The following is a 19,326-nucleotide window of genomic DNA, read 5'->3' on the forward strand; positions in this document are numbered from 1 at the left end:
CACAGAGCTATTATTTTGATTTAATTGGTTTGATTTGCTCAGGGTCAGAGAAACAGTACGGTGGTCAGCAGGGAAAAAATGTGAGGACAGGCAAAGATCAAAGGCTGTATATAACCAAGGCTTTCAAATGTTATTGTCCCACATAGTTACCAGCCAGTGTGGCGGGTGACGCTTATTGATTTTCTTATCCACCAAAGACAAATTTTCCCAGCATTTGTCACTTGCCGGGTGGTAATGTCAGACTCTGCTGCTGGGTCATTTCTCAGTGGCACACGCATGTAGAGCCGAACAGGGTGATGTCAGGGGATTTTACAATAGAACTGTTGATGTGAGACCAGCGTTTTCTAGGGCAGGAAACCTACTTTTCCCCTACAGTCACTTTCACTGTTTATAGAGCCAATTAGAATTTTAGATTAGTAGTGGTGCAGAGTAAACACTTTGAACTCACCACTCACCAGTGAACCTGACAGCCAGCAGCCAACCTGCTGAAGTGTCTTTGAGCAAAGATACTGAGTCCCAGTTCCAGGGGTGCTCCTCCAGCTGACCCTGTTCTCTGACTTCACTCTGGAAGGGATTCTACTCCAGCTGAGCCTGTTCTCTGACTTCACTCTGGAAGGGATTCGAGTGGGTCAAGTGAGAAGAAATGTCCCCTCTTAATGGAGTATCCAAAAAAACTCCAATATAACTCTCCATGGAGGGTAACGGCGCATTGATACATAAATCTCCAAGTTATAGAGGTGTCAGGTGTGTAGACCTCCCAAGTCACTGGCTCTTGAGTACCAAGCAAAGAGAATTGTAAGAAGGCAGGAAAGGAATGTCTTTGTCTCTGGTGTATTCTTTTAAAATCATCCATTAAACTGATCAGACAAACTACAGCAGTTTTCTGTCCCTCAGAGTCAGTGGTGAAGCAGTAATTGCTTCAGAGACCAATTTACAACAAGCCATAAAAGGCCTGAGACTCGCTCGCTCACCGGAGTGCAGAATATCAGACTATTTGCCCTCAATTTGAGACATTCTTAATGACAAACGACAAGGGGACTTCTTTTCTTCTTTGAAGAAAAGCGGGGCGGGAGTGAGAGAAACTTGTGTACACACTGCCTCTTACAGCTAATTATCTGACTGGACCCACCAGATGTGTGACTGAGGCAGACAAAGCACCTCTGTTTGGAGAGACAATATTGGAGCACTCACGAAGCAGAAAGAGCAGGGCGAAGTTACTGCAACCCACTCTCTCAGCCCAACTATTTTGTCCTTGATGGACTCATTTTAAGGCAAAATCGTGTTTTTTACAAGTCATAGCAGCCAGTTCATGTAGCACATTAACTTGTCCTGTAAATCCTATGTACTACCAGCGATCTGTTTGGGTAGTGGTATGTTGGCCTAGTAGATTTGACTGTCCTGCATCAAAGTCAGAATATCGCCTATTGGAAATCCTTAACGAGCAGCGAGGACCGGGAGCGCTGACTGTGCTCACACCGGTTGGACTAGCTATCTGTCAATGGTCAAACCCTACTACTGGCAGTGAGAAAACACTGTCGACGTTCTTTTGTAACTAATGTTAAATGCCGACCGGGTACAGCCATCGGCTCCTCGCAGCAGTAATGTTATGAACATGTAACTGAAGTTGGCCGCAGTGTAGCTTAATTCTGAATGTTGCCAAACTTCATTCATACTGACGTTTTATTTTGAAAATGGCCGCCAACTAGCGTTGAACCGGAAGAACAAATACGTTGCGTCGAACGCGGAAGAGATAAAAAGTGGGCGTGGTGAATAAGGTGAATAGATAATCGTTTCAAGTGGATATGTCAAGTACATTACACATTATTAAAGTCTTTCTGATTCTGACAAAAGTCTAAACTACATGGTGTGCAATACGGTGAGCTTGAGTCTCACTCTTTCCCCTTGATCTCCACTTGTCTCTCGTCTCTCAGGCAGTTTGTGTTTGCGGCCTTCACCGAGGAGTTCATCTCGAAGCCGTTCACCGAGCAGATCTTTCACTTCTTTATCCCAGCACTGTCGGACTTCCGTTGCTCATTCCCGTTCGAGGCCTTCCTTGGCTCCCTCCAGACCACCGTAGGCTCCTCCTCAGCAGCACAGAGCCGGGCACCCTGGCTGTTTTACTTCGTCCTCTCCGTGGGGATGAACTGCCTAGGTGGGTGGCACAGATTAGAGGTGTGCGCATAGGCGTGTGTATTGTGTTTATGTATTTAGATATACTGTAGTGTGTGTTTGGGAGGTGAATGAAATATGGTTCAATTTGCAGTATAAACCACTGAGGAGAGTGATCCATAGAGAGGTATGGTGATAGTGATACGGTGTCTTATTGTGGAAGTGGCAGTGACTGTGTGTGTGTGCAGGCACACTATCAGAGGAGGGTCTCTTCCTGTACCTGCGGGCTCTGCAGACTCTGCTGCCCCTGCTGCCCGTGTCAGAGAGCAGCAGCAGGCCTGGCGTCTGCAGTGACTCAGAGGATGAAGATGACGCTGGCATCCATCCACCACCCATGCAGGTACCATACATACAGTATGTGGTCCACTGCCCATATGATGGGGTTCCTTACTGACCACAGCTACATGAAAAATCAGTCTATAAAACCTGCAATTTTTCCCCCAATATTTGATTTGACAGTTTTTTGGAACACAAAGAGCAACATTGAACAAACTCAGACACAGGAAACAAGTAAAATAGTGAAGGGCAAAACCAAAAACCATGGGACAGTGTGCCCTCTGACACCTGATACCTATCACATAGTGGTGAGACAGAAGGGAAGATCTTGTGCAACTTATGCTTGGAATAATGAAGATGGTGAGCGACTTAAAATTTTATCAGCTGGTGTCTGCCATTACCTGAGCAGAGTTGGACCACAGACAGACCCCTGTCCCATATAATTTCAGATAAATCAACCAATCAATCATCAATCATTTTTAATACATGTCCCAGAAGGGCACTTTGGTTTACATCAGGCAGTAGTGGTTATTACAACATCATTACTAGTTTGAAAGTAGTAATAAAGGCACATTTCAGAATTATAGTAACATTATTACTAGTTTGAAAAGTAATAAAGGCACACTTCAATATTATACAATACATATATACATTTTTTGCAATATGTACAGATTCCAAAAGACCATCTACTCCCTTCTGCCAGGTCGCCGCGTGCGCTGCGCCCCGTTGCAAACTAGCTCATCAACAAACGCAAGAGGCTATGCTGTCAACATACAGCATCAGTTGGATGTATCAGAGGAAAGGGGTGGGGGGGGGGGGGATGCGAGAGGGAGAGAGAGGAAAAGCGTCCGCCTTTCTTGAGAGCTGAAGCAAGAACATCAACAATCAACACCAAGTTCCTCTTGCCACGCTTCTCTAATCCTCCCTGATGCAGCTGTCAAACAGACACACAAATCTAGAAATAAGATGCCTGGAGTGGGGAGGGCTTAACAAAACATGTTCAATTGGGAGAGCTTCAAAGTTATGAATTTTGGATCGAACATAATCTCCGATTTGTAGATATCTGTAAAAGTGTGTTTGGGGCAACTAAAATGTCCTCCTCAGAAGATCAAAGGATGCAAATTGGCCATCAATGTACAGGTCCCTGATGGGAAACCAGCCCCTTCTCACTCCAGGCATGGTAGGTTTTTTGTAAAACCTGCAATTCAATATTTTCTTTGCAGTTGCAGTTATAATTTTTTTAGTCTCTTTAGTTTGTTTTTAAGATCAACAGCCAACCAAAATTATATCTATAAATGTTACTAAATGATAGACTATATACTTCTTACAGGTGCTGTACATTAATTAAACTGAGATAATCTATGAAGTATTTTTCCCCATTTCACTATTCCGTTACACACAGTTACAGTACACAGCTGTTTTAGCTGAGTATGGCAGATCAATGTTTCTGTTCTCCCCTGTATCAGGATGACAGCCGGATCTCCGTGCAGCTGATCACGGAGGAGTGCGTCCACAAGCTGGACACCAAGCAGCAGACTAACGCCCTGCTCAACCTGGTGTGGAGAGACTCGGCCAGCGAGGACATCTTCACCATGATGGCATCCATCTGCCACACACTCATGGTGCAGCACCGCCTCATGGTGCCAAAAGTCAGGTACGAGTACAAAGACATGACCAGTTTATTTAGGAAGAGCCTTCAAGAAAACAGGGTCCCTTATAAAAGGCTTTTACAAAGCAACAAATGGCATAAACAGATTAAAAATGCTTAAGATATCTCAATTAAATTTGGACCTGCACTGTGCTGTGCGCTCAAGATAATTATTTCAAATGTTCTAGTTAAAAACTCCCATGAAAGGTTTTGAGTGGGTTTTTATTGCAACAACCTTGGCTGTGTTTTAAAGGTGCAAATTCCAATAAAATTGTATGGAGGATGTCCCTTATGAGTGGTAGATATTCTAGGTATTATTCCCTATTAAAAAAAGCGTTTGATACTTTGATCCACTAAATGGAACCAAGGTGCACTTTACAGTTTAGCAACCAAGGATTTCTAAATCAACATATGCCAGGAAAACACATTTAAAGGGTTGTGATTATTCAGGTTCTAATATTTTACAGATCCCGTAGAGATCAACCTTGCATTGGAAGAGCTTGTTTACACATCTACCTGATTGAGGAGAACACAGTGTCTTTCTTGATGGGTTTCCGCGCTGTAAGCAGTAATGTAAATAACGGTGAAGCGAGGCAGGCAGTTATCTGTGGTCCTCACCCACTGGCATTTACAACCGGCAGAGGAAGTAGGGATGTCAGGGAAGCTGTCAGTGCGGGGACGGGGGCAATTAGCCCTTCTCAGGTTGATTACATTAGGGCCAGGATGTCAGAGGGAGCTGCTCTGACTGACGGAAGGTGATCCCCAACAAGCTTCACGCGTGGTCAACCTCCTCTGGTTAATTATTAGTGCAGCCAAACCAGGAAGCTGCCAGTTGATTTGTATGTATGTGTGTGTGGGTGTTTGTGTGCTTTCAGTGCATGATGCGTTGGGGGGAACAAATAATTTTGAGTGAGCAACTGTTACTGTACTAAAGTGTTATTGCCGCTCTTGAACCAAAAACCATGCCAATTATCTGTGTGTAACGGCTCGGCATGAAGTGGCGTCGTCAGTAATCAAAATGTACAGAAGGAGATCGATGGTCAGCTAGTGATTTTGGTATATCGCTTACGAATCATCTGACAGAATTTAGAAGAATCTCTGTATTTTTATTGTTTTTAATTTTTTTACCCCTTTACTTTTTACGGCTTCCTCCGTCGCACTGCTGTTACCATAAATCCTGCCATTCGTCCTCCATCATTATTGGATATCTGTACAAAATAATTAGCTCACTGAGAAAGATTCATCACTGCAGGAGTGGACGGGATAGCTTTACAAGAGGCTAAGGGGAGCAAATTGCATCCCCGGCCTGATTTACTGCTCTTACAAAAAACAGAAAAGGCGGCTGGTTGGTTGGCCAACCCGACACAGTGCCTTTTAATAAATATGTACAGTTCAGTATCATGAAACTGCTCTCTCTTTTCAGAGGACAACTTAAAAGCGGCACCATCATTCAGGCTTGATGTAAATTGATTTGATTTTGATTGGTTTGCTAATTGGACTTAGCCTGTATTTGTCTTTGTGGGTGCGGTGTAATTTCAATTTGATTGTTTAGCGTTGGGTATTTGGTGTAATTCCACTTTGATCGTTTGGTTTCAGCCAATGTAGCACACTGTTGCTAACGGGGCTCTCTCTGATGAAAGTGAGCACAGACGAGCCTCTGTCATTTGCTTTTGAACGGTTGCTGTGATTGTTGAGTTGACATGAGATAATGACGTTGATCATTTTAACACGGGAGTCTGCAAAACAAACTTGTATTTAGGTGGAAGCGGGATGCCTCGCTTAGGATTTTCTTGATGGTGTCAAAAATGACCTGAGCACGCCTGCTTCTTTTTTGCTGAACAGAGTTTCCTTCAAAATGAAATGATCTGTGCGTGATTCATCAAGCTGCTTAGCGTACACACACACACACACACACACACGCACACGCACACGCACACACATGTGCACACACACACCCACACACACACACACACACACACACACACACACGCAACCTCTTTTGATGTCTTGACTTTGTTTATTAGCGGTTCATTCCATGATTGAAATGGGGGTTCGGGTTCTCGCAGGCCGTAAATCACCATGTCAGCTGGCATTTAGTGCTTTGTTTCCCATTTCAATCAAACACCCGCACCACTTGTTAAGAGCCCACAGCAGTATTCCCCCTGCAGGACGCACCACTTGTTAAGAGCCCACAGCAGTATTCCCCCGCTGCAGGACGGACAGATGGCGCGTGCCGTGCGGGCCTCGCTCGCCACAAACCATTTCTCAAGCCGTACTGAGGGTCGCCTGCCACTCTCTGCTCCTGCAGCTCATTTCCATTTTGGGTCTTTTGAATGAGTTTGACTACTCAGCGGTAGATTGAATGGCAGAACGGGGATTTGGGCATTGACATTGAGATGAGAATATATTCAGCCGATATGAGATTCCCATTCCCCCCCACTCCACTCCCACCTCTCTTTATCTCTTGCTTAGCTTTTCTCTCTCTTGACCTTTACTCCCCTCTTCTGCTGTGAATACGAGGAGATGCCCTGTTAAAAGGCAGGCATCCTTATAGGTGCCAATACTGTCACTCTTCAGACAAGGGCCCATTATATGCAGGGCCACTTTATTTCCCCCTTTTTAGCTTACTTACCACATTATTGTCACCTGTTCTTAACCCTCTGTGTGAAAAGGCACGCAATCTTAGGAGCATACACAAACACACACACTTGAACAAAGAGCAGCTTCGCACCTCTGTGCCACAGCCCGTTGAGTGCGGAGCGAGTATGGAGAGGTATGTGGGGCCCTCCTCAGTGTTATCATGTCATTCTGTGAGTGTGGAAGCTGGCTGGGGTCACAGCCAGGGCCCGCACCTCCCCTCCTCCTCCTCCGTCCTCCATTGTCTCTCTGCCTGGCCATTAAGTGAAATGGGGCTGGAGCAGGAAGCCGAGGGCTGTTTATGACCTGGCCTGGGTACCCTCGCCTCGCCAGCAACTAGTTTACTAATGGAAGGTGCCTCGCCTAAATAAAGCTTAATGGCTCATTTAATCTTTTTTTTTCTTCAGCCTGCACAAGGTATAAAAGGGGAGAGACAGGCCAAGAAAATTCTATGGGGAAATGCTGGTTAAAAGTGTTTTTATTTTTATTTTTATTTTTCCCCCCCTTTTATGTGTGTCCTCTGGTTAAGTGGGCAACGTTAACAATCCTGGCACAGAGGACAGCTAGGCAGAAAGTGATTTTATTATTCTACACACGGATTGTGTCATCTGATTGAATTAGCTGTTTAATTCACCTCTTGATGGCGCCTGTATTGGTTATCAAAATAAACATTTCAACTTTATTTTTCCCATTTTGTTTTTTTCCCAGACTGTTGTACAGTTTAGCTTTCAATGCACGTTTCCTGAGGCATCTGTGGCACCTGATAACTTCCATGACGACTAAAATGATCACTGGGTGAGTTCTTCTGTGTGTGTGTGTGTGTGTGTGTGTGTGTGTGTGTGTGTGTGCGGTATACTAGTGTGCTTGTGTGCAGTTGTTTATCTCTGCTTGTGTTCATGCGGTTAGGGCCATATGATTTCCATGGAATAGTGAAAATGGAATTTTCCATAATTTGGCTGAAATTGATACACGTAGGCCTAATTGTCAACATCAAAAGTAGACCTAATTATTGTAGTAACCTAAATGATTTCATCATTGTAAAATAGGGTTGTTCGAGCGGGGGGCCGGTCTTGCCCCCTTACGTCACCTCACAACTTGGTTTTTACTTTGAGAAACATGTCGAAGAGGCTTATGTATGTATATATATATATATATATACAGTATATATAATGAATGATATATATATATATATATATAATGAATGATATATATAAAGATCCTAACGCCTAAACTAAAATAAAAATGGAAAAACTGAATTAGGAAAAAGTAAAACTGAATTTGGACATGGATAAAAGGGATTTCGTATGGCCCTACATGTCTGCTCCCTCAGCTCCATGGTTCCCCTGCTGCAGCTGATCTCACGAGGCTCTCCCCTGTCACTGGAGGACTCCAACCGCATCATCCCCCTCTTCTATCTCTTCAGCTCTCTCTTCAGCCACTCGCTCATCTCGGTGCACGACAGCGAGTTCTTTGGCCATCATGAAATGGAAGGTAGCATATTTACTCATCACTTTCACTGGATTATCATTGTCTTACACCTTTTAGTTTTCTGTGTGTGTTCTCTGATTATGTTGACTTTTTAGATTTAGGTGAAAGTGAAAAGTTGATCTGAAGTCAAATGTGGCGTCTGTAGCTTCCGGGTAGTTTAGAGGTAAAAGCACTCGCCTACCACCGCAGAGAGACGGGTTCAATTCCCAGCAGCGGTACTTCCAGCCTGGTCAGCCATTCCTACAGACACAATTGGCCGTGGGGCATGAGTCCTGGTCGCTGCACTAGCGCGTCCTCTGGTTGGTCGGAGTGCCTGTTCTGGGGGAGGGGAACTGGGGGGAATAGCGTGATCCTCCCACATGCTACATCCTGCCGGTGAAACTCCTCGCTGTCAGGTGAAAAGAAGCGACTGGTGACTGGTGAGGAAGCATGTGCTAGTCTACGGCGCTCCCCAGATCAGCAGAGGGGGTGGAGCAATGACTGGGACAGCAGGGGGAATTGGCGAAGTGTTGGTGTTGCCTAGAAATGTGACCTACATTCCAGCAGGGGAAACTCATATTATTCCTCCATTTTGATGATGATCATTCTTGTTGTTGGAAATGGCATGCTGCCACTACGTAGCTGTACAAATCTACCAAAGACAGGAATATATTGTGGCTCTCTGCAGGCCAGCCTCAGTCATCCATGATGCCCTTCACTCTGCTGGAGCTGGTGACCCTGTCTCGCTGTCTAAGGGACGCCTGCCTGGGCATCATCAAACTGGCCTACCCCGAGACCAAGACGGAGCACCGCGAGGAGTACATGGCTGCCTTCCGCAGCGTGGGTGTCAAGACCAACGCCCAGGTTCAGCTGCGCATCCAGGCCGAACAGAAACGCTGGGTACAGCTCTTCAAGGTAGGATATAATGTATAAAGCTGAAAGTGTCCCAGTTTCCCCCCCTCACCTGTGACAGAGATGTGACGTTGTCTAATCAGTGCACACAGCCAAAGGGAGTCTCATCTTATGGTAAGAAATCTGATTTGTATTTGTACACTCAAATCAGAATTTGCCAGTGTTACCATGACAATAAGTAAATCATGCGGCATTCATTTTAAATCATACTAACGAGATGAGACACAACAAAGAAAGCAGAAATAGCTGACTTAAGACACCTTAAGTCAGGCCATCAACAGTCATCCAAAAATGAGTAGCAATTTGGAATTGAGCATGAAGGCCTGCAGTGTGAACTCAGACTAACTTGACACGGCAGCTCTCTTGACACAAGTCATCTAATTGAGGCCTTTATGTACAAATTAATCTGAAATGCTAAAGTAGTAGCTCCATCTCTGCAGAGTTCTCTGCACAATTGCTTGTTTACAATGATCGTTGGTGTGCTTCATTGTTTTCCTTTGATACTTAAGAGTGTACTTAAGAACATTAGCCATGATATGTGACGCAGTAACTGTAGGCTTAATTGTTGTGAAGCCTCTCTGTGCAGTGAAGCATATCGTCCTAGTGTTTGTATTTGTGAGGGGAAATCAAGCACGTATGCATGAACAGGCAGAGAGCAGCCATGGAGGTCATCCATTGGTTATTTACCCAGAGGAAATGAGGCAGATAACAACGTTAACTTCGTTCTCTTTAGCTCTTTTTCTCATTCCACAGCTCCCTCTCTTTTATCCTCTCTCCTCCTTTCCTCCATTCTCTATCAAGGAAACGCTAATTAAGCGACTTTGTTCCTGGCTGTTAGTCTTTGATGGAGGGATTTGAAAGCGAACACTGGTGTTCCGTGAAAGGTGGCAAACACGCGAAGCGCATGTCAGGAATTTTCATAAAAGATCTGCCCAAAGGCCTCTTGTCAGCTAAAACGACCCATTAAAGAAGTGGGGAGCAGGGGAAATGCATTTTCCAAATTGAACGGTGGGATTTACAGTCGGTTTAACGCCGCTGACCCCTTAACACGCTAATGTTTGGTTCGTGTCATCAGCCGTCCCTCCCCATCTTTTATCACCTCCATTGTCGAGCTATCTATTTAATTGAAAGAAGTTAATTGAATGAAAATGATCAACTAAGCTTGTATTAATATTGCTAATGGAACTTTCTTCTTGGCCATGTTTGGAGAGCGATGTCACGCCGGAGTTTGGGAAAGGCCCATTAAGGCTTGCACTTAACCCGATGGGCTAATTAAGGAATGCTTATTCATTCCCCGAGTCAGGGGGTAGGCTCGCTCCAAACCCATCGCCACGCGCCTTTTACACCATTTTGCACTTGCCATTATTGCAGACTCCGGTCGCCTCCCATGATTGCCCATGATTGATTGTCTTCCTATGAAAATGATGTGCTTTAGAAAAGAACATTTCGATTGAAACAATCTCCCCTGGTTATTATATGGAAATGGACTGGCTGTAACTCCGCTGGTTATGATATGGAAATGGACTGGCTGTAACTGGCATGGCAGACAGAACAGCACCCTTAGCTCATCCTCATCAAATGACTTGCATGAGGTTATAGAGAGGATGACTGCATGAGGATGACTGCATGAGGTTATAGAGAGGATGACTGCGAGCAAATAGTCATAGCAGCAGCAGAGCCTTTTATTTGCAGGCGTAATGCTGCGCGGCAGTAACCTGGAGGTTCGCCAAGCGGACTGGAAGGTCATCAGTCCGAATCCTGGACCGGGTGCAAAAACCTGGGTGGTAAAATAAATTTTCAAGCTAAACTGTGTTATAATAATAATAATCTAGCTATGTTATGGCGTTATGCACAGAACGGATGAAGTTGTCTATGAACAAACTTGGACAAAATATTTTTAATTATGCTTTTAAAATCTATGCAAGAAAGAAGAGGTTCTGACGAAAATAAATCTGAACGCTGGAGAGTACAGATGCTCAGTGTAGCCAATGTCTGTTCTGTCTGTGGTTGTCTGTTCATAAACTCACATAGCGGTTTGGATGCTATAAAGTGAAAATGTTACGTCAAAGTGAAATATCACCTTAAGCATAAGCCCTCTGAAGGCCAGGAGGACCACAGTGCTTTGAACCAATGGTGCTGTGTCTTTTGCAGGCTCTGTCCTATGGCTGATGTCAGCAGACCTCCCCAGTAATTAACAGGGCTGGACATTGAGGGACGGTGCAAGTCGTTTTTCTTTTATACTCCCCATAAATGACGCACTAATGGCCGAATTCTCAAATTGCTTTTTTTTCCTTTCCCCTCAAGAGAAAGCACATCATCTTGTTGAAAAGCCTCTCTGTATCCGTCTTTTTGTATTCTCCAATTGAAACAAACCATATGCAGTGTGCTACTTTATCATTGACTGAACAAACCCCCCGAGTCAGTGTTGTTAATGGTGTGTGTGTGTGTGTGTGCGTGTGTGTGCGCGTGTGTGTGCGTGTGCGTGTGTGTGTGCGTGTGTGTGTGTGTGTGTGCGCGTGTGTGTGCGTGCGTGCGTGTGTGTGTGATCTACTACCTAGGTCATCACTAACTTGGTGAAGATGGTGAAGGCTCGTGACATCAGGCGGCCCTTCTGTCCGGCAGGTCACTGGCTGTCCCAGGAGGTCAACATCCGAGCAGATAAGGTGCCCTATTGTAATCACAGCTTTTAGGTTTCTGCCTTCTTTGACTTGTGCAGTAAAAGTTATCAGTCTCAGTCTGTCAGTGTGTACCTTTACATGTGCCCTGATAATCTGATTTTAATCTGATTAAAATGAAAAATCAACTCTAGCAAATGTCTTGTAAACACAGTAACTCTGATTAGCTTTAATTAAATAACCTGATTATCACAACAACTAGATTCCTGCACAGTCGTAGGATTTGCACTGATTGGTAACCTTGCTTGCAAGATGGATAACCTCGCGAGATCAAAAGAGAATTCTCTCGACGTAATCCATCTTGTCATGCACAGGCAGTTAGGATGATTGGCCGAACCATGCCGGCTCGACGAATCAGCGGCAGCCTTAGGCGGGCTTAGGCTCGTCTGGGCAAGTAGTGGGTACATGGTCTTTGTAGTTCTTTTCACACGTCAACATGGCTGCCGCCGCGGAAGTGACAGGCAGTCTGAATGAAATTGAATGTAACGTTCCCAATTCTATGTATTAAATTCTAAAAAATGACCCTCAACATTTGGGAAGGCTAAGCCACACAACTAGTTCGTTATAATCGAACGTCATGCTTCAAAGGCGACTTTACGACGATGAGGACGGTGAGGACTCAATCAATGATAGACTACCACGGAGATCAGGCACAGGCACCTTCCTCCGGTCGCAAACGTGACGTGAGAGCCATGGAGATCTGATTGGTTGAAGTTAACGCGCACCAGCGGTGATAGACAGATGGGTCATCCAATCACCTGCCAAGTAGCTTGGAGTGCCCGCGGGTCTCGTTACTGCATTCCCAGATCGACTGGTTTAGTGAAACGTAATGTGAAGCTAACCGTCCATCTGGCAGCGTCAGGTTAACTGATTGGCGCAAGGGCCAAAATACATAGTGTAGAGATGCAAGAGTCACGTAGACGGGCTTTACCTGCTACACACACTTTGTGATTGTGCGCCAGGCCGCTATAGTTTCTGAGAACATTTCAATGTGTGCTTATTGAGTTTTGCCAAGTGTTAATGCAGTTGCTTATGCAGGGTTTGGAAATGTAGGCTATATTAACTGTTACTGAATGAATTAAAATAGATCGTTATATATGGATACACATTGATTATTATTAAAAGAAATTTAATCAAGTTCTTTCCCCCAAATTTGCTCCCATTTTCTCCCCAATTGTACTTGACCAATTCCCCCTGCTGTTCCGGTCATTGCTCCACCCCCTCTGCAGATCTGGAGAGAGCCGTAGACTAGCACACGCTTCCTCCAATACATGCTTCCTTTTCACCTGAGTTTCACTGGCTATTCCACCCAGTTATAGAGAGCCGCAGGGATGACGTATTTTTGTAGTCAGAACGCGGAAGTCCCGGACTTCCTGGTTCTTCACTGTTTCTGTCTATGGGATTTTTGAATGGGTTTTTGCCGCGATGCTTCTAATAATCTCTCTGGGCAACGCTGGCTTAATCAAACGCGAACCAGAGTTCAGTCGGATAATCTTCACACATGAGGACCACTTTCATGAGTTTTGTAGCGTAAATGCGAGCCCTAGAAGTAAAAAGCTCGAGCTAAGCTAATCCGGAACTACACACTGTCGCATAGGCTTCCACGTCACGTCAGCACTCAACCTGGACTGTTGTTGATGTGTGCATTGATTACCCCGGGCTGAACGGGCGGAACCAGGTGAGGGAAAGAGAATTTCCGTGTTCGCCCTTTGAAGTGGTGACATTATTGACGTATATAACCCCATCGACTCAAAGGTGTACGGTAGTCTCATTTAGCCGTTTGCTAGCTAGCCGCCCTTTTAACGGCACGCAAAAGCTTCAAAACTCATAAAAGTGGTCCTCGTGTGTGAAGATGATATTACTAAACACTGGTTCGCGTTTGATTAAGCCAGCGTTGCCCAGAGAGATTATTAGAAGCATCGCGCCAAAAACCCATTCAAAACTCCCATAGGCGAAAACAGTGAAGAACCAGGACTGTTAGCATCGATGATTTCCAGACTCATTCCTGCGGCTCTCTATAGTGCAGCGCCCAGAAAACATATGATACCCCACCGGCTCCCCAACCAAAGATACGGCCAATTGAATTTAACCTGGGTCTCTGTGTCGGTAGACTCTACACTACCCAGATGCCCCACACATTGATTTGATTGATTTATCTTAATGTGCAATGTAAAAACACCCACAAGGTTGCTCTGATGCGTTGCATTGCTGTACAATGAGGTATTTATTTCAATTATTTTTAAACAGATTGTACTCATTTTTTACACAGTTCTATGGCATGGTTTACCCAGGCTTTTTGGAGGGCTTAGGTGCTGTGTTGCATTTGGAAAAGCCAGAGCAGATAATAAATAAACGAACACCCAAAAAGCTTCAAGATTAAACTTGATAAAGTGGTCGACTGGGGTGGGGACCGTGTCCCATGTATTTGGGTGCTACAACATTGGTTTACTTGTCTGTGTAAATATCTTGGATGCTGCTGATCGGCTTTCACAAAACTGAAAAGGTCATTGCTCTGTTGTAGCATTTTGTTATAGCAATTGTTTAATTGTCTGTACTCATACACAATAATATTTTGGATGTTGCTGATTGGATTTTGATGAAATTTAGGGAAATTATGCATCTTATTGATGCTGTTTTGTCATTTTCAAAATTGCACTGATTCGCCTAAGGGGGGCACCACAGTGTTTATTTAATTGTCTATCAATCAAAAAATAGTATTTACTACTTACTGCCCCACTACAAATCTGCACCATTCATGGGGGGCAATAGGTTTACTGTTCAGTTGTTTTTCTGATGTTGAGATGGTAGCAACTAGCGAGTTGGACCTTGTGTCTGTGTAGACTAATGTTAAAGGAGAGTTTTTTTTTTTTTTTTTTACAACCTGAACTTGGACCATATTTGCAGCTGGATTTATGTTTTACAAGTCACCCTGAACAGAAATTTCTGAAAAGGATTCACTAGAGACTAGAGCTAGAACGCACCAAGCAACGGCCTGGAACAGACGCTGATGGGGCATGTGCTATCTGCTATGCGTGCATTCACATCCTGTAAATAGCTTATTTTCTGCCACGCACTGGCTCATATCCTTATTATATCATAGAGACAATGAGAAAATGAACGTTTCCCGTTCCCCCCACTCCTCAGTTTGTAATCCATATAACGTTAGTCCGGCTCAAGTAAATACGGAGGGCCAATGAATTCAATTGCATCATCCATATTAGTGCTGCACGATTAATCGATGTCAGCACGTGTGATTACATAACTGCAAAAGGCTGTGATTATATATATATATACTGTATATATATATTTTTTAAATGCCTCTGTGTGTGTGTGTGCGCGCACCTCGTCTAACTAACGTTACACACGACGCAGCAAATAAACAAACACACATTTGTCTGCATCAGACTGGACATCAACACTAGCGAGAGACTTCTCCCATCTCTGCAAATATACAGTAATGTTACAACGTTGAACATAAACGTCTTACCGAGGGAGAGACAGCACCCACCGCTAACAGCTAAGCTAACTTAGCTTAGCTAAGTAACTAGCCGATCAGAAAGAATGTAAACAGCCATGTGATTAGTTAGAAAGTCGGTAAAAGAAGGAGAGAGCTGCGGGTGATTATGCAGAACTAGTGCACGTTTAAGTGTACAGCAGGTAATGAACCGCTGCAATGAAGTATATAGTGACATTAACCGGGCTGTGAGAGCAGAGAAAACACTTGCAGCTGCAGAAGCACACTTCAGGGTCTGCATGTAAAATCTGCATGTTCCTCTCTCTTGCAGCTGCAGAAGCACCCTTCAGGGTCTGCATGTAAAGTCTGCATGTAACTCACTCTCACTCTCTCTCTCTCTAAAAAAAAAAAAAAATCACATGAGTGTGGCGTTTAAGGCCATCTGACTGTAATCTGTCGCTACAAAGTAAATAAACTGGGTGTGTATTACTTATTACTGGGCAGACATGAAACTAACTTTGCAGTCTGAGCCATCTTACACAGCCTATGTGCTGTAACACAGTGCTGCAGTTTATATTTTTATTTTTGAGACAGGCAAATGTCTCAAACATAGACTGATATACACAGGATGTTGTGAAGAGTACATAGCTATATAATTTGTAAAGATTTGATTATATAAAATATATATGCTGTATTCTCTTCATAAAATGTTATATTTTTTCGGTACTTCAAATTGTTTTATTTATTTATTTTTTAATATATTTAAAATTTTAATATATTTCTTGTAGCTATTTTAGTCTGTGATACCATGAAACCATGGTATTTTTGTCCAAGGAATACCGTCAAAAACTCATACCGGCACATGCCTAGATACCATTTGTTTATTATATCGCAATCACAATCGCTAATCGCACCTTTTCCCCAAATCGTGCAGCACTAGTCCATATTCTCGAAATCAGAGAAATATCCACGGTATTTACTCCAAGCGAAAGGCTTTACATACAGTACCATCATATAACGTACATACATCATGCAGCTGAGGCATCAGGCAAACAAGGAAGTAACTTTGGCTTCAGAGGCACTCTCATTGTCTCATCTTTGTTAGTTCTCGCTATGGATTTACTTTGAAAATGACCGTTTCCCGTAATTTTGGGTTATTATTTCATTGTGTGGTGAGTACACAAGTCACAACATGTACATGTGAGTGTTTCTGGTGCTGTTGGAATGTGTATTTTGGGCGACTGAACGGGGGAGGCAGCTGTCCCATACACTGCCATTGTAATGCTAAGCTAAATAGCAGTGAGGGGTGAAACAGACTTTCTAATGCAGAAAGACATCTACCGTAAATTCCGGACTATAAGCCGCACCTTTTTTCCCGTTTTTTGGCCTTTTTTGGCCCCTGCGGCTTATATAACGGTGCGGCTTATCTATGGATTTTTTTCAAAAAAAAAAAAAAAAAAAATCTCTCTTTTTTAGCACTCTTTCTAACTATAAATCCTATATAACTATAATAAGTTTTAATTTCCTCTCTTGCCCTCTTTTCACCACACTGTATGACACTGTATGACACTGTGTGCACTGTAAAAAACAACACAGGTGGTGTTGTGTTATGTTGTTTTGTTGAAATGTTAATAAATGGGAGCTTCCTCAAACAGCCATCTCTTTCCCGACAATCCCCTCTGTGCATGAACCCTTACATATGGTAATTAAACATTAAAACACAAAAAAAAAAAAAAAAAATACCATTAAAACACCCGCGGCTTATAGTCCGGTGCGGCTTATATAAGAAAAAAATAGTCAACTTTGCAGGTGCGGCTTATACACCGGTGCGGCTTATAGTCCGGAATTTACGGTACATGCTAGTTATACTATCAGGAATATGACAAATAGGCGAATCTCCCAAAATGTTGGCGTATCCCTTTAAGAGTCACCTGCAGAAAGGTGTATGTGTGTGGATGGAAAACAGGTGAAGGATGTTAGAGGAGGTAAGCTGACCTGTGGGCTTCTTGCTTCTACAGGTTACCCAGCTGTACGTCCCGTCTGCAAGGCATGTGTGGAGAACACGGAGGATGGGCCGCATCGGGCCACTTCAGTCAACACTCGATGGTAAAGTAATCTGTTTAATGGTTTCTGTAATGACAAAACCCCTTACATTTAAAAAGTAATTACTTAAAAATAGGTGACTGAATTCCGTCGTCTTACTGGGATGGAAGGCTTTCAGTAGTATAATGTTAGTTTACAATCAAAGCTGCCCAACTGTCTTTTTATTGTGTTGTAAATCTAATGTAATAAGGTGGAATAAGATGGGAACACATGTGTCTCGAATAGCTTTACCAGACACAAAGATTAACAATGACATGGGACATGACTTTGAAAGTTGATTAAATATCTGGAATTGCCATGATGGGACCAAAAAGGGAGTGAGAACTATTCCGAAGTTAATCAAGGTTTTATCCATGATGCCATACCGATGTACAGCATATACAGTAGCTACTCCATTGGCAATGAATGAGATTTTAGACTCATATAATGTCTCAGCTTGACGCATAGCCCAGTAAAATCAGCCTAATTGCTGTCCAAAGTCACCTTCTCCATGTTTCCAATTGATTCTCTTTGGAGCTTTGCATTGCTGTAATGTCACAGAAGAGGAACTCTTCTCAATCTATAGGAGTTGTAAATGATTACTAATGCAGATTGAACTGTCCTTGGCATATTTTGGTGCTGAAAGCAAATGACACCCTGCCTAAACAAATTGTCATGGAGTATTTCTTTTTAAATATTTTGTCTAGCTTGGTGAAAATGCCTTCATAATATGAAAATGGTCCCCGAAGTACTTCAGAGTGACAGGAGGAAAAAAAAGGAAAGTTATTTACCTTCCCTACTATAACAAAGATAGAGTACCACATTTCCCCCGTCATTGACTCAATTAAGTGCTTGAAGGAAAAGACACTGACGCAGGCAGAGCTTCTTCTGGCTCACTTTGAGCCTCCCAGGTTCTTGTGAAGGACGGTGTGAAAACAAGCTGATAACAATGTGTGTATGATCTACCTAATGCCACTCACAGGCTGTATGGGATAAATTCAATTAGTGTGAAAGTACCTGATGAACTCAGCCACATCTGGTCTGTGTGTTTGTCTGGCCTTTTCTCATTTCCTTAAATGGACGGGCTCATGGCTGATGAATGAGCAATGTATTGACCACTCTGGAGCCATATTTCTCCTCAAAGATGGAAACCTGATGGGAAAATGCAGATCAGATTGACTAATTGAGCAGAATAATTGAGCTGCAGTGGAAGCAAAGTGAGGAGGGTGAATAGCTGTTGTGGCAGTTTTTTTCTAGGCTAAAGAGTCTAAACCCTGAGTTTAATGCAAAACAAACGTCTGCCTTAATGGATATATCTAGACAGGTGGATGGGCAGCTCACAGTTGAGTTAATTAAAAGGGTGTATTATTGTGGGATGGTGCAGTGAGGATTGAGCTCTTTTTAATGACCTGCTTGTAAACAGCCAGCAGCAAGGAGGAGCGGGTCCTAACTCGAGAGCTAAGTCGTGAGAATGGAGAGAGGTAACTGTTCTGTAATTATAAATATAGTCGTATAGGTTAGTGTTGATGAGAGGTGTTATGTGCTGGAGCTAAGTAGTGAGAATGATAATATAGCAGTATAGGTTAGTGTTGATGAGAGGTGTTATGTGCTGGAGCTAAGTAGTGAGAATGATAATAATAGCAGTATAGGTTAGTGTTGATGAGAGGTGTTATGTGCTGGAGCTAAGTAGTGAGAATGATAATAATAGCAGTATAGGGTAGTGTTGATGAGAGGTGTTATGTGCTGGAGATAGTGAGAATGATAATAATAGCAGTATAGGGTAGTGTTGATGAGAGGTGTTATGTGCTGGAGATAGTGTGAATGATAATAATAGCAGTATAGGGTAGTGTTGATGAGAGGTGTTATGTGCTGGAGATAGTGAGAATGATAATAATAGCAGTATAGGGTAGTGTTGATGAGAGGTGTTATGTGCTGGAGATAGTGAGAATGATAATAATAGCAGTATAGGGTAGTGTTGATGAGAGGTGTTATGTGCTGGAGATGGT

The 19,326-nt window shown here is 43.3% G+C and overlaps 1 protein-coding gene across 1 annotated transcript in view; it reads left to right on the plus strand.

Moving 5' to 3' along the window:
- ube3c (ubiquitin protein ligase E3C) overlaps window positions 1–19,326 on the plus strand; it is a 63,229-nt gene that overhangs the window by 10,053 nt on the left and 33,850 nt on the right. The window contains exons 9-16 of the mRNA XM_083650739.1: window positions 1,932–2,152; window positions 2,358–2,509; window positions 3,912–4,099; window positions 7,439–7,525; window positions 8,061–8,221; window positions 8,886–9,112; window positions 11,668–11,772; window positions 17,257–17,344. Of these exons, the coding sequence (XP_083506865.1) occupies window positions 1,932–2,152; window positions 2,358–2,509; window positions 3,912–4,099; window positions 7,439–7,525; window positions 8,061–8,221; window positions 8,886–9,112; window positions 11,668–11,772; window positions 17,257–17,344 (1,229 nt within the window). The remainder of the gene's footprint in view (window positions 1–1,931; window positions 2,153–2,357; window positions 2,510–3,911; window positions 4,100–7,438; window positions 7,526–8,060; window positions 8,222–8,885; window positions 9,113–11,667; window positions 11,773–17,256; window positions 17,345–19,326) is intronic.

This window comes from Poromitra crassiceps (assembly GCF_964638095.1).
Source record: "Poromitra crassiceps genome assembly, chromosome: 2".
Taxonomy (NCBI): domain Eukaryota; kingdom Metazoa; phylum Chordata; class Actinopteri; order Beryciformes; family Melamphaidae; genus Poromitra; species Poromitra crassiceps.